At 36.5% G+C, this 13,260-nt stretch overlaps 2 protein-coding genes across 6 annotated transcripts in view; both read left to right on the top strand.

The window, feature by feature from the left end:
* The window catches only part of LOC149800886 (FERM domain-containing protein 5-like), a 209,419-nt gene that overhangs the window by 123,528 nt on the left and 72,631 nt on the right, over positions 1-13,260 (top strand). For 3 of the 5 annotated variants that reach the window (XM_089954942.1, XM_089954941.1, XM_089954938.1), the window contains exon 11: positions 3,800-3,838. The exons of the other annotated variants lie outside the window; for them this stretch is intronic. In XM_089954942.1, coding sequence (XP_089811068.1) covers positions 3,800-3,838 — 39 coding nt within the window. The remainder of the gene's footprint in view (positions 1-3,799; positions 3,839-13,260) is intronic. 5 annotated transcript variants of the gene reach the window in all.
* On the top strand, positions 9,265-12,506 carry LOC149800888 (E3 SUMO-protein ligase ZBED1-like). Its single transcript, XM_089954935.1, has 2 exons — positions 9,265-10,271; positions 10,767-12,506. Exons 1-2 carry the CDS (start codon positions 9,969-9,971, stop codon positions 11,262-11,264), a joined length of 801 nt encoding a protein of 266 aa, XP_089811061.1. The 5' UTR covers positions 9,265-9,968; the 3' UTR covers positions 11,265-12,506.

Below are 13,260 nucleotides of genomic sequence, written 5' to 3'. Positions count from 1 at the left end.
ATAATAGTTTTAGTCATGCGTCATGTGACTTATTTTATTCTGCTGTCATTACTTTTACTTCTGTTACTGTACAAATAGCATTAAAGGATCAGAGTTCAGGGGACCATTAGACTAGTTGCCCATGATGACTTCTGCATTAAACAAAGACTGACCAAACTTGTAGTGAATCATGCTTATAGCTTACTGTTTTCATTCTCAGGAAATTCTTATGGAATATTATATCCAATTCATTTGTATATCTGTTCATCCAGCCATATCTTGATCATTCATTTATTATTGAATCAGCCATATTTCCATGATGCTATTTTCCTTCTTTGGATCAAATCACATTTTTATTAAAAATGTCAAAGTTGATTAAGAACACACATACACATGCTTACAAGGTAACAAAATGGGAGAAATATTTGCTTGCCCAAGCATGGTAGAATGACGTGATACAAAACACTTGTAAGCCATCAGGTGGTCTATGGATTTTTTAATTATCTTTGCTCCTTCAAAATTGTTGCCCATATTAACATGGGTTTTCCTGAAAAGACTTTCTTCATGTTTTGTTGTTCTTAAATAACAATGGTGGCGATCTGACAACCATTCTCACCCTATAGTTTTCATGTTGAAAATCTTTTCACTATTCCTTCAGAATGAATGGTCATATCAAAATAGGATTTTAACTAAAAGACTTACAATATATAGTTGGTCATAAATGAAATTGGTGCTGATCTGACATCCAATATGGACAACACAGTACCGTGCTGACATGTCCCAAAGCAGTAATTTGAAACATTTTTTTATCTCTGAAGAATATCAGAAAATGGTTTCAACACTTGATAGTTAAAAGGAAGAAATGGTTTTATTTTGAATTCCTGGAAGTTCACGTCATCCATTAGAGCATCCTACCCTTCCAACTCTTGTTTCTTGTTAAAATCGAAAATTCTGGACTTATAAGTGTTTGCTTTTGGCTGGTATGTAGATTATTTTCAAACTCGGCAGTGCTGCATTTGAAAATAACTTGCAAGTTCTTGGAAAACATGGATGTTTCTCATGTTTATTTTGTTTAGAGATTCATGATTTTTTAATAATCTGGATGTAGTGTTTAGGACAGTATACCAGTACAAAGAGAATAGTAATTGCCATGTACTTACAATGAAGACGTGGTGACATTTAAGCTCACTGTAATGAGGAACAAACTAGTGTGACTAAATTGTTGCATTTGATTCATTTGGTTGACAAGTGTAATTTGTGTTGTAGCAATTTATTTCATTTATCCTTGCTTACAACGGATGCATGTAGTTTGATTGTTTGAGAGATGCAACTCAAACTTTGCTGATGCATGAATTTGTGAGCGCTGCACAGCAACTTGATATAATAGTCTGTCATCAATTTATCAACTTTTCTAGTACTTATAAAAAATGGCATTTAATGTACTATGGCTTTTTGTGTCGAACAAAGGGGTTATAATTCTCATGTTTCATGAAAGTTTCGACTATAGATCCAATGACATTTCATGTTAGATTTATATGTCAGGATAGACGATTCAAATTTAGATAACTGATTAGATTACTCAGGGTATTCCTATCAGGTAAAATTAATTACAGTATGTAGTTTCTGCTGTGCTTATGTGAAGTCCTGTGGCCAGAATATATAGTATAATGACCAAGAAGGGAATGTAGACCTTAATGTGAAACCTTGTTTGTTTTTATGGCTGATGTACACTTCGTCATTATATTTGTATTGGTGACTTCATATGAGTACAGCAGAGACTATATATTGTAATTAATTTTAACTGATAGGCTAGGAAAGAATTTATTTGTAATTACAGATAGGTATAAAAATCTAATAAACTGCTGGTACAAGAAGCAATTTTTTTTATTAATCCACAAAAAATGTAGTTGTAAAGTTGAGGTTACATGCTGTTACTTAAGATATCGATGAATGTACTGTCAGGTACATTTTTAGAGTTTTTGACTCATTTAGTGGGTGCTCTACAGATATTATGAACTTCTGAGAGAGTGGTGGAGGTGAAGTTGTTTGCATTTGCAACATGCACAATGGAGAGAATGTTGGTATACCGCTATATTACTTTCACATACTGTGGCTGAAATTTCTTTGGATATGGTACTTTTGCAAATCAAACATGATCTACACACATAGTTAACTAAAATGACTGCTCCATTGTGCTCAAGAAATCAGCCTGAGTTAGTCTGAAGTATACTATCTTTAGCTGTTATTAAAATAGGGAAAATGAATTCTACCTGACTAGACAATACCAACTTAAGAAAGTGCAATGAATGAATTAACACGTATATAAAATGTAAATAAAAAGTTACCAGCCCTTTTTTTCAACAATTTACCTCTGAAGTCCAGAAAGTGAAAATGACCAAATGGAGCCAGCAGTTTTTGGAGAGGTACACATCTGACATAAGCTGTAAACTCTGTAACCCATGTAACACCATCAATCATACAACAAACTAGAGGTTCTTTGAACAATACCTAAGATGTACAAGGTCTTTTTAAATAACCAGTATAACCAGAGAGGAAACCTGGGGAAATTCTTTTTCATTAAAATTCTAACCCTATGCAATATATAAAACTGTAGAGTGCCACCTTTATGGTGATGTTTTCGAGAAAAATAAAGCAAATTTCTTCTTTAAATGGCTGTTTAAATATATTTACCTATTTGTAATTACAATACTGTGTTCTATGTATTAGTTAAACTTAATGACAATTTATAGTTTATGCTGTTGTGATCTGAAGTCAGATGGTCAAAACACATGATGTATTTCAAGTTTGATGTAGCTCCTTTTCATTCAGCCTATTGCATTTAATTGGAAGGCTGCATCCACAGAAAACTGGCAATTGGGGTGGGAGGTTGGGTTATAATCTTGCAGTTGCTAAGTAATGAACCATAGCATTCCAAATAATTCTCTGAATGCCATGGAATTCATCATTATGGTCAGAATGTTACTTGCATTAGTTTCATCACTTAATGTACAAATTGGCCATATATACATATTTTTGGTGATTGTTACACGTGTACAGTTTGCTTTCATCACTTAATGTACAAATTGGCCATATATACATATTTTTGGTGATTGTTACAGAATGTACAGTTTGCTTCTTAGCATAAAAAATAGCTGAATCCACTGTCATGTTATAAATTGGGACTTCATTTCCAGCACAAAATATTTGATCATATTGGTGGCAAAAGGTCCCAATAAGTGACATTTCAGGTATTAATTGCTGTTAAGAGAATAAGTACATGTGCACAATGACTGTTTACTGGTTTATTTCAGTGTTTACAACTTTTGTCATTCTTAAGGATTGTTTTGCTTTTCTTTTTTGTCTTTCTTTTTTACTCTTGCATATTCCCTTTTTATTGTCTCTTTGATAGCAATAGTAAACTTTTACCAATAAATTTTACTGGTATCAAAGCAGTTATGTGTGTGTGTTTGTAATCACAACCATAAACATTGCTTAATTCTAAAATGTTGAATTTCTGTACTTGAAAATTGTTTACAGCATAATTTATATCATAATTATTGTAAATATTGAACAGAAATTTAACACTTCATTTGTTTTGTCATGTGTGTTGCACTGCTTTTTTTATAACATGCACCTTGGACGTATTGTAAATGTTCCATTAGTTGTTATGTTCTCTCTCTCTCTCTCTCTTTTGCTTCTTGTGACTTTATCATTGTCCAGTTTATCAAGCATCAATCAAGTTAAATATAATTGTATTCATGGTATACAGATTTGTCTGTTATGCATTGCATTGATATATTTGTCTTGTTACTTGTTGTAGCCTGCAGGATACCTCTGTACAGGGCCTGTTGACCTAGAAGTATTATCCATTCCATTTTGTTTATTATTTTTTTTCTTTTCTTTTCTTTTTTTTCTTTTGTAATACTGTATGTTAATAAGAATTTCCAAAAGATAAAAGTATTTTACTTGCATATCCCATTCATTTTCCCAGTCTGTTTATCCCCAAAGTGGACAGGAGTATATATTTTAATGTTTTTAATTCTCTTGCATGCACCAAACAAAAGTCGGAAAGGAGATTGGAGAAGGCACACCTTAATCATCTTAATGCTTTTCAGTTTTCTATCTCATGCCCACTCATGCATTTTCTCTCAAGGGTGGAGAAGGGGGGGGGTTACATTTGTTTTATCTTAATTGAAGTCTCTGTAGGGGTTGTCCAGCATTGTACATTTGGCAATTCAGGTAGTTGCAATTACTTAATATATCCTGTCCAATTTTCCTGAAAGAGCTTGAACAAATGCATCCTACTAGCCAATTCTATGGAGCATGCTACTTCCAAATGAACCCATTGCATACACAGAACAAATATCTGTGCATATGAGGTAGTTTACTTCATTTAACAAAATTTACCTTTTAATCTACGCAGTAACAGTGGCTTTTTTCAGCATAATTGTTGAGAATAACGATCCGACTAACCACTGAAGGACTGATAACTTTCAAATTATGTCCAAAAGCTCTATCTATGAAGTAGTTTAATTGGTTGCACACCTGTCATAGTGTAGTTTCAAAATCACTCAACAGTGGTCGATACACACATTTGTTCTTAGTATACCAAGGTTTTGTATGGAAGTGGTAAAGGTCTGGGTTAGTGAAAAGGGGAAAAATATACTGAAACTTTGTTTTAGTTTCTTTTCAAGACTATGAAGTTGGCTATACAAAGGAGAGGCTCAGAATTAATAACAAAAATGATAACTTCCATCTGATAAATATTTATGCTTATTTAATTGTTCTTTTTTTAAAATTGATTTTACTGTTGTATGGTTTGCTTGAGAGAAATTGTTTAGACTTGCTTGTGACTGGCACAAGGTTAAATTGGACACATTAAGTTAAAGATTTTCAAGACCTAAATTCCCATAATGCCTTACAGGAATGCAGCACAGTTACACACATGTACTTCCACAGCACCACTCTTGCCTGGCATGGGTTGAGACCATTTATTGGGTCATGGGTTTTCAACTTGATTATTAATACAGCTCATCTCAAATGCACATGTGTTTTTAACACAGATCTTGTGCATTTTTTGGATAAAGCAAAGTTTTAAAATGTTCTTCCATTCCACATATGACTGTTTCACTCTGATGGATCCTGGCAGATATTCTCCCTTCCAAAATATGTGTGTCACCTTAAATTTAAAAAAACAAGTGTATCTTGATCATTATAGGATAGGAGGAATGAGATATATGAATTATCTTAATGATAGCACAGCCAGGTTGCACCACTGTTTTACCTGAGAAGCAATTAAAAGGTATACAATTTATGACACAAGTACCCCCCCCCCAAACAAAAATGGTACAGAGTTGGTAAGGGTCAGATTTCATACCACCACATGTGATAGTCACCTTGTGGATTTGTAGAATGGGAGTGGGTGTTTGTAATAATTTCCCCTTTCACTCCAAGAAATGAGTATCCACAGCAGTTTCAAGAAATACATTGTGAAGGATTTGTTTGTTAGTCATCTCCACTCCCATACTTGGACTGTTTCCAGACCAGATTTTCCTTGCATGATGGAATGGCGCTATTTTGAAGATACCACTTTAATGCTCTACAAATTTAAGTGAAGGTGGGAAATTGGCAGTACAGTCTTCATGCAGTGCAAAACAAAGGGCAAGGTGACCATCACCAGCCATGTATTTGATCAAATGGAGCAGCCTGAAATGGCCTAAAGGGTTGAATAAAAAATCACAGACACCTAACATGTAGTCTATTTAGAAATATTTCTTTTCATCTTATTAAGTATGAGAATGATATGAACAGATAAGTATATCTGTATGTAATCTGCATGCTAGAAATATAGCCAATATTTGAACACATAAAACGGCACCACCCTACATTGGGAGACCTAAAGATGAAAAGATAAAGTGATGTGTGTGTTGTGAATAGTATCAATGCACTGCAAAAGTTTATCATTTCACCCCTAGCTTACACATTAGGTGATAAAGAAAGCAATCATTTCTGGAGTGCAGACGTCAGAGGTAACAGTTATAGTACTTACTGTATATACTCTTTTATAAGATGCATCCAACTGCAAACTGCACAGACCCAGATATGCCATAACATAATGCACTGGCAGAACTGGGTCTGTGCAGTTGTTAGAAATAATGAGTAGATCAAAACAAAATAGACTGCATTATGCTATGGCAGCTTAAGATTTTTGTTGTTTGCAGTTTGACTTCACTTATAAGTGAGCATATACAGGAGAAAATACAACTTCTGCACAGTAACTTAACTTCAAGACCACATATCTAAACCAAAGGGCCGGGTTGTTGGGACCCATTGGTCAATAATCTGCAAATTTATTAAAGGCTAGCTAGTACCTACATAGAGAGCTATTAAATACAGGGTTTGGTGAGGGGTGTAAAAGATACTGGTTGCGGTAATCTAGATTAGACAGTGGAAGACTTGATGCTCATTGTGAATAAAAAAAAGTTCCTCTCATGATGCAACCCTTTTGTGTTAAGTGAATCAAAAATAGTCCCTCTCATGATGTGATGGTTTTTTGTGATTCAGTGAATAAAAAGTAGTCCATCTGATGTGACCCATTTTGTATTAAAAATGTGACCTTGTAAGAGAAGTCACCTATCTTTAGGGAGAGAAAATCATAAAGCTTTAATATCTGTTACTTGATGCGGATTTTAATCGCCTTGAAGGGTTTACCTATCCTGGGAAGGTGGTTTGTAAGAATTTGAGTAATAAATACCCCTGGTGTATGACCTGGGAAGGTGGCTTGTAAGAATTGGAGTAATAAATACCCCTGGTGTATGACCTGGGAAGGTGGCTTGTAAGAACTGGAGTAATAAATACCCCTGGTGTATGACCTGGGAAGGTGGCTTGTAAGAATTGGAGTAATAAATACTCCTGGTGTATGACCTGGGAAGGTGGCTTGTAAGAATTGGAGTAATAAATACTCCTGGTGTATGACCTGGGAAGGTGGCTTGTAAGAATTGGAGTAATAAATACCCCTTGTGTATGACCTGGGAAGGTGGCTTGTAAGAATTGGAGTAATAAATACCCCTGGTGTATGACCTGGGAAGGTGGCTTGTAAGAATTGGAGTAATAAATACCCCTGGTGTATGACCTGGGAAGGTGGCTTGTAAGAATTGGAGTAATAAATACCCCTTGTGTATGACCTGGGAAGGTGGCTTGTAAGAATTGGAGTAATAAATACCCCTGGTGTATGACCTGGGAAGGTGGCTTGTAAGAACTGGAGTAATAAATACCCCTGGTGTATGACCTGGGAAGGTGGCTTGTAAGAATTGGAGTAATAAATACCCTGGTGTATGACCTGGGAAGGTGGCTTGTAAGAATTGGAGTAATAAATACCCCTGGTGTATGACCTGGGAAGGTGGCTTGTAAGAATTGGAGTAATAAATACTCCTGGTGTATGACCTGGGAAGGTGGCTTGTAAGAATTGGAGTAATAAATGCCCCTGGTGTATGACCTGGGAAGGTGGCTTGTAAGAATTGGAGTAATAAATGCCCCTGGTGTATGACCTGGGAAGGTGGCTTGTAAGAATTGGAGTAATAAATATCCCTGGTGTATGACCTGGGAAGGTGGCTTGTAAGAATTGGAGTAATAAATACCCCTGGTGTATGACCTGGGAAGGTGGCTTGTAAGAATTGGAGTAATAAATACCCCTGGTGTATGACCTGGGAAGGTGGCTTGTAAGAATTGGAGTAATAAATACCCCTGGTGTATGACCTGGGAAGGTGGCTTGTAAGAATTGGAGTAATAAATACCCCTGGTGTATGACCTGGGAAGGTGGCTTGTAAGAATTGGAGTAATAAATACCCCTGGTGTATGACCTGGGAAGGTGGCTTGTAAGAATTGGAGTAATAAATACCCCTGGTGTATGACCTGGGAAGGTGGCTTGTAAGAATTGGAGTAATAAATGCCCCTGGTGTATGACCTGGGAAGGTGGCTTGTAAGAATTGGAGTAATAAATGCCCCTGGTGTATGACCTGGGAAGGTGGCTTGTAAGAATTGGAGTAATAAATACCCCTGGTGTATGACCTGGGAAGGTGGCTTGTAAGAATTGGAGTAATAAATACCCCTGGTGTATGCCCTGGGAAGGTGGCTTGTAAGAATTGGAGTAATAAATACCCCTGGTGTATGCCCTGGGAAGGTGGCTTGTAAGAATTGGAGTAATAAATACCCCTGGTGTATGACCTGGGAAGGTGGCTTGTAGGGGTGAAACGATTCATCGATACATCGATGCATCGATACTTTTGCCATTTCGATACACATATCGATACACAAGGTGAAGAATCGATACAAAACGATATCTACCTTATAATAGCTACTTAAATCTTCAGCAGTTATGATAATTAAATTAGGAGCTCATTAGACCAATATGTCGCGGTAGTTGTTTTGTATACACATGAAGTATAGCGTGTGAGATTCAGTTAGTCATCTCCGTTCCCGCACCCGGACCAGTTCTATAGATAAGAGTTTCCTTGTACTAGGAAATTACATTATTTTTTGTTTTTTAAATAATACCATAATTTAAAAATATAATCAAAGACATAAATTAATAATAGTTTCTGAAGGAAAATTTTTTTTCTTACAATTATTATAATAATGTAAGTGTCAATTCTTTTCTCTTTGCGTTGGGCTAAACTATCGGTATGGGCGTGGAACCGGTGATAGAACTTATGATTATTCTTAATCACTAAGACGTTTGGGATGCTTTCATGCAATGAACTACAAACAGCGGGGTGACCAAGGTGATTCCAACATCCGGTCAAATGGAGCAGACGCAAAAGGCCGAAAAAATTGAACTCGAGTTACCTGCGATTAGAAGATCATCGGCCTGGAACTATTTTGGATATCCTGTGGAGTATGAGAATGGAGTAAGAAAAGTAGACAAGTCCAGGTGTGTTTGCAAACTGTGTTTTACAGCTCTTAGGATTACTGGAAACACCACAAATATGTCTACACATTTAAAACGGCACCACCCAATCATTGCCATTGGAATTCCTTTTAAAGATGACAAGATTTCAGCTCCCAAGGTCAGTGTTTCTCCTACTCCTAAGCCATCACATCCAACAACCACTGGTCAGCTCAGATTGACTGAAGTTTTTCAGTCTCCATTAATTCCATAATCGCAAAGATCACAGACAATCACTAAGCATATAGCGATGTATATCAGTGGTTGATTCGCTAGGTTTCAGAAATCTGATTCGTACCCTGGAACCTCGCTACATCATCCCATCAAGAACACACTTCGCAGAGAAAGTTATCCCAGAACTATACCTTCACACCAGACAAGAAGTGCAAAGCACCATATCAGAGGCAGAATCAGTGGCCATTACTACAGATGGTTGGACTTCAAGGGCTACAGAGAGTTACATAACAATCACAGCTCACTTGGTTGATAAGGAATGGTGCATGAAAAGCTTTGTTCTTCAGACGAGACCTTTACACGAGTCTCACACTGGTAAAAATATAGGAGCAGTACTAGACGATGCCAGTAAGGAATGGCAACTGGAAAGGCCCCACAAGTTACTCCCCATAGTAAGAGATAATGCTGCTAACATGGATGTTGCTATTCAAGAGGCAAAGTTCACACCACATATCAAGTGCTTTGCACATACTATAAATCTAGCAACCCAGAGAGGGTTGCAAGTTCATCAGATGTCACGCCTTCTTGGGAGGATCTAGCACATTGTCTCGTTTTTCCATCGCAGTACAACTGCTACTACCCTGCTGAAATCCAAACAAGAGCTGTTGCAGCTTCCTAAACACAAAATTATCCAAGATGTCCAGACACGTTGGAATAGTTCTTATGATATGATTGATCGATTTTTAGAGCAGCAGCCTGCCATTGTAGCTACTCTATTAAGTAAGGAAATCAGACAGAGGAGACGGACTTAAACACTTTATCAGAGGATGATGTATCAAATGCAGAGGATATTCTCAAACTGCTCAAACCAATGAAAACCATTACAACGATATTGTGCGATGAAGCAGCACCTACCATATCAATGATTTTTCCTCTTAAACATCGTATTATTAGTGCAATGGAAGTGCAAGAAAGTGACTCTGCACTTGTGAAGGCAGTCAAGGTGGCAATCTCCCAAGACCTAGACAAAAGATACAATGACAAGGACACGCAGCAGTTTCTGTTGCAGAGTTGTGCCCTAGATCCAATATTTAGGGCTCTAACTGATGTAGACGATGCTACAAGGATCCAAATATATGCTTCCATTGTCATGCAAACAGTGAAGGTCAATGAGGTAAGTCAAAAATTTACATATGAGTATCATTGTGTTATCTACGTGCAGCAGTTGAAGTATAACATAATATTATATTCCCCTTTCAAGATTTTAAGGATATATGAAATTTCTTTTGGTAGTTAAAATTGGACACTTGTCCCCAAAGGTTACCCTAGGTGCACCACTGATCTTGGTATGCCCCAGAGTCACCTTCAAAGTTCTTATGTCATCCGATTCTCTCCATCTCCTTCTGAAACACTGACACACACACACACACACACACACACACATAGAGCAAACACACGAACTATTACATAACTTCATTGTTTGAAGTTCATAACTTCATATACACAAATATTTCCTAATATTCAATATTGATCTTATATTGATAAAATCATGTTGTTTTATTTATATTAAATGCCAGTGAATTAATGCTAAAATGTTAATTAACATAAAATTGCGAGATTCGTATTAACTTAAGGAGTACATATTATATAATTTTGATTTTTATTACAGTGTGAAACAGTAGTGAAGACAGAGAAGACTGATAAACTCACTCATGTACTACCATCTAGTCTTCCCCCACTACCACAGCTTCCTGCAGTACAAGTTACAGAACGAGATAACAGACCAGCAGCAACAGCGAAGGTTGAAGTTGATGAGCCTCCAGTGAAAAAGGGTGCACTTGAAGATCTTTTTGGAGATGTGTACGTGGTCAAGGTGGAGCCATCAAAGTCCCTCTTTCAGAGGGCTGACACAGAGATAACACGTTATAGGAATGAGACATCTAGTATACATATTGGTGACAACCCACTGATGTGGTGGAAATTCAACGAAACATCATTCCCTTTGCTGGCCAAACTAGCCAAGATGTTGTTGACTATTCCAGCAACATCAGTGCCATCTGAAAGAGTCTTTTCAACTGCTGGAGATGTTGTATCAGCACAAAGAGCCTCTCTGACTGGGGAGAATGTGGATATTTTGATTTTTTTGAAGAAGAATATGAAACTTTGAAAGTTGTGATGAGTAGTCTGACAGTCTTGTGCATATGTTATGCAGAATGATCTAATTCAGTTCATTTATGCCTTTTACAGAGTCATCACAATTGCCAGATAGTTTTAGAACAATGAGTTTGTGACTTAAGAAGATTCATTCAATTTCTGGAAAACGCATTTATGTTGATGAGGATATCATTTTCAATCATCATGAACTTTTCTTTAATTCAGTTATTGGATTCAAATACACATGACAATTTATGTGAAATTACATTTAACACTGTTTGCAGTTAGGTGCTTGCGCGTTATAGACTGATATAGCATATATCAGGTTCAACATTATTTGCAGTTAGGTGTTGTGTATTATAGATTCATATAACAGATCTCAGGCTCAACGTTGTTTGCAGTTGGGTGCTTGTGTGATAAAGATGGATGTAGCAGATCTCAGGTTCAATACTGCAGTTAGGTGCCTGCAAGTTGTAAATTGATATAGCAGATCTCAGGTTTGACACTGCAGTTGGGTGCTTGTATGTGTTGTAGATAGATATAACAGATCTCAGTTTTTACACTGCAGTTGGGTGTTTGTGTGATATAGATTGATATAACAGATCTCAGGTTTAACACTGCATAATTATTATTTCTGAATCCCAATAATTTTAAATTTATTTTGTATTTTTGTATTACATGTACTTTTTAGTGTGTTATTGTGTTGCAGTATGTTATTGCATGATGAATCAGACACAAAACTTGTAATAGTCCTGTGCATCTGTTAGGCAGAATTATCTAATTCAGTTCATTTATGCCATTTACAGTCATCACAATTGTCAGCTAGTTTTAGAACACTGAGTTTGTGACTTAAGAAGATTTATTCATTTGCTGGAAGATGCATTTAAGTTGATGAGGATATCATCTTCAGTTATTAGGAACTTTCTTTAATTCATCTATAGACTTCAATTACACACATGGCAATTTATGTGAAATTAATTAGTGTTTGCTGCAGTGAAGTTTATCATTTGTGTTTTCTAAGATGATCTTTCTTGAACTGAAGAAAGGAGGAAAGTATACAGCTTAGAAAAGGTTGCATAATTATGATTTCCTAATCCTAAGCATTTTAAATTTTTGTTGTATTTTTGTGTTATGTGTACTTTTTAATATATTATTTTGTTCCAGTATGTTGTTGCATGATGAATCAGACACAAAACTTGTAACATTTCATTTTTATTGAATGAAGGATAAAGAAACACATCAAAGATTTTGTTATATTTTATTTGGTTACACAGAGCAACAATGTTAGTAGTCGTGACATTGTATCTTGATTCAATTTTTTCTCTGTTATCATTATACATAACAGGTTAACAAGGTGACTCACTGCTGATACATTGCATATTTGACACTGTTTGAACTTGAAAATACCATTCAACATATACATTCACATGATTAATCAAATGTACTGTGATAATCCCATTTTCAGTTTGATACATGTATCGATATGTATCGTATCGTAGGCTGTGTATCGTGTATCGTATCGATACGTGGCACAGGCGTATCGTTTCACCCCTAGTGGCTTGTAAGAATTGGAGTAATAAATACCCCTGGTGTATGACCTGGGAAGGTGGCTTGTAAGAATTGGAGTAATAAATACCCCTGGTGTATGACCTGGGAAGGTGGCTTGTAAGAATTGGAGTAATAAATACCCCTGGTGTATGACCTGGGAAGGTGGCTTGTGTATGACCTGGGAAGGTGGCTTGTAAGAATTGGAGTAATAAATACCCCTGGTGTATGACCTGGGAAGGTGGCTTGTAAGAATTGGAGTAATAAATACCCCTGGTGTATGACCTGGGAAGGTGGCTTGTAAGAATTGGAGTAATAAACACCCCTGGTGTATGACCTGGGAAGGTGGCTTGTAAGAATTGGAGTAATAAATACCCCTGGTGTATGACCTGGGAAGGTGGCTTGTAAGAATTGGAGTAATAAATGCCCCTGGTGTATGACCTGGGAAGGTGGCTTGTAAGAAT

This window comes from Sinohyriopsis cumingii, chromosome 4, assembly GCF_028554795.1.
Source record: "Sinohyriopsis cumingii isolate HCF-2022 chromosome 4, ASM2855479v2, whole genome shotgun sequence".
Taxonomy (NCBI): Eukaryota; Metazoa; Mollusca; class Bivalvia; order Unionida; family Unionidae; genus Sinohyriopsis; species Sinohyriopsis cumingii.
The sequence above is the reverse complement of the archived record's forward strand: the minus strand, read 5'-3'. Positions and strand labels throughout refer to the sequence as shown.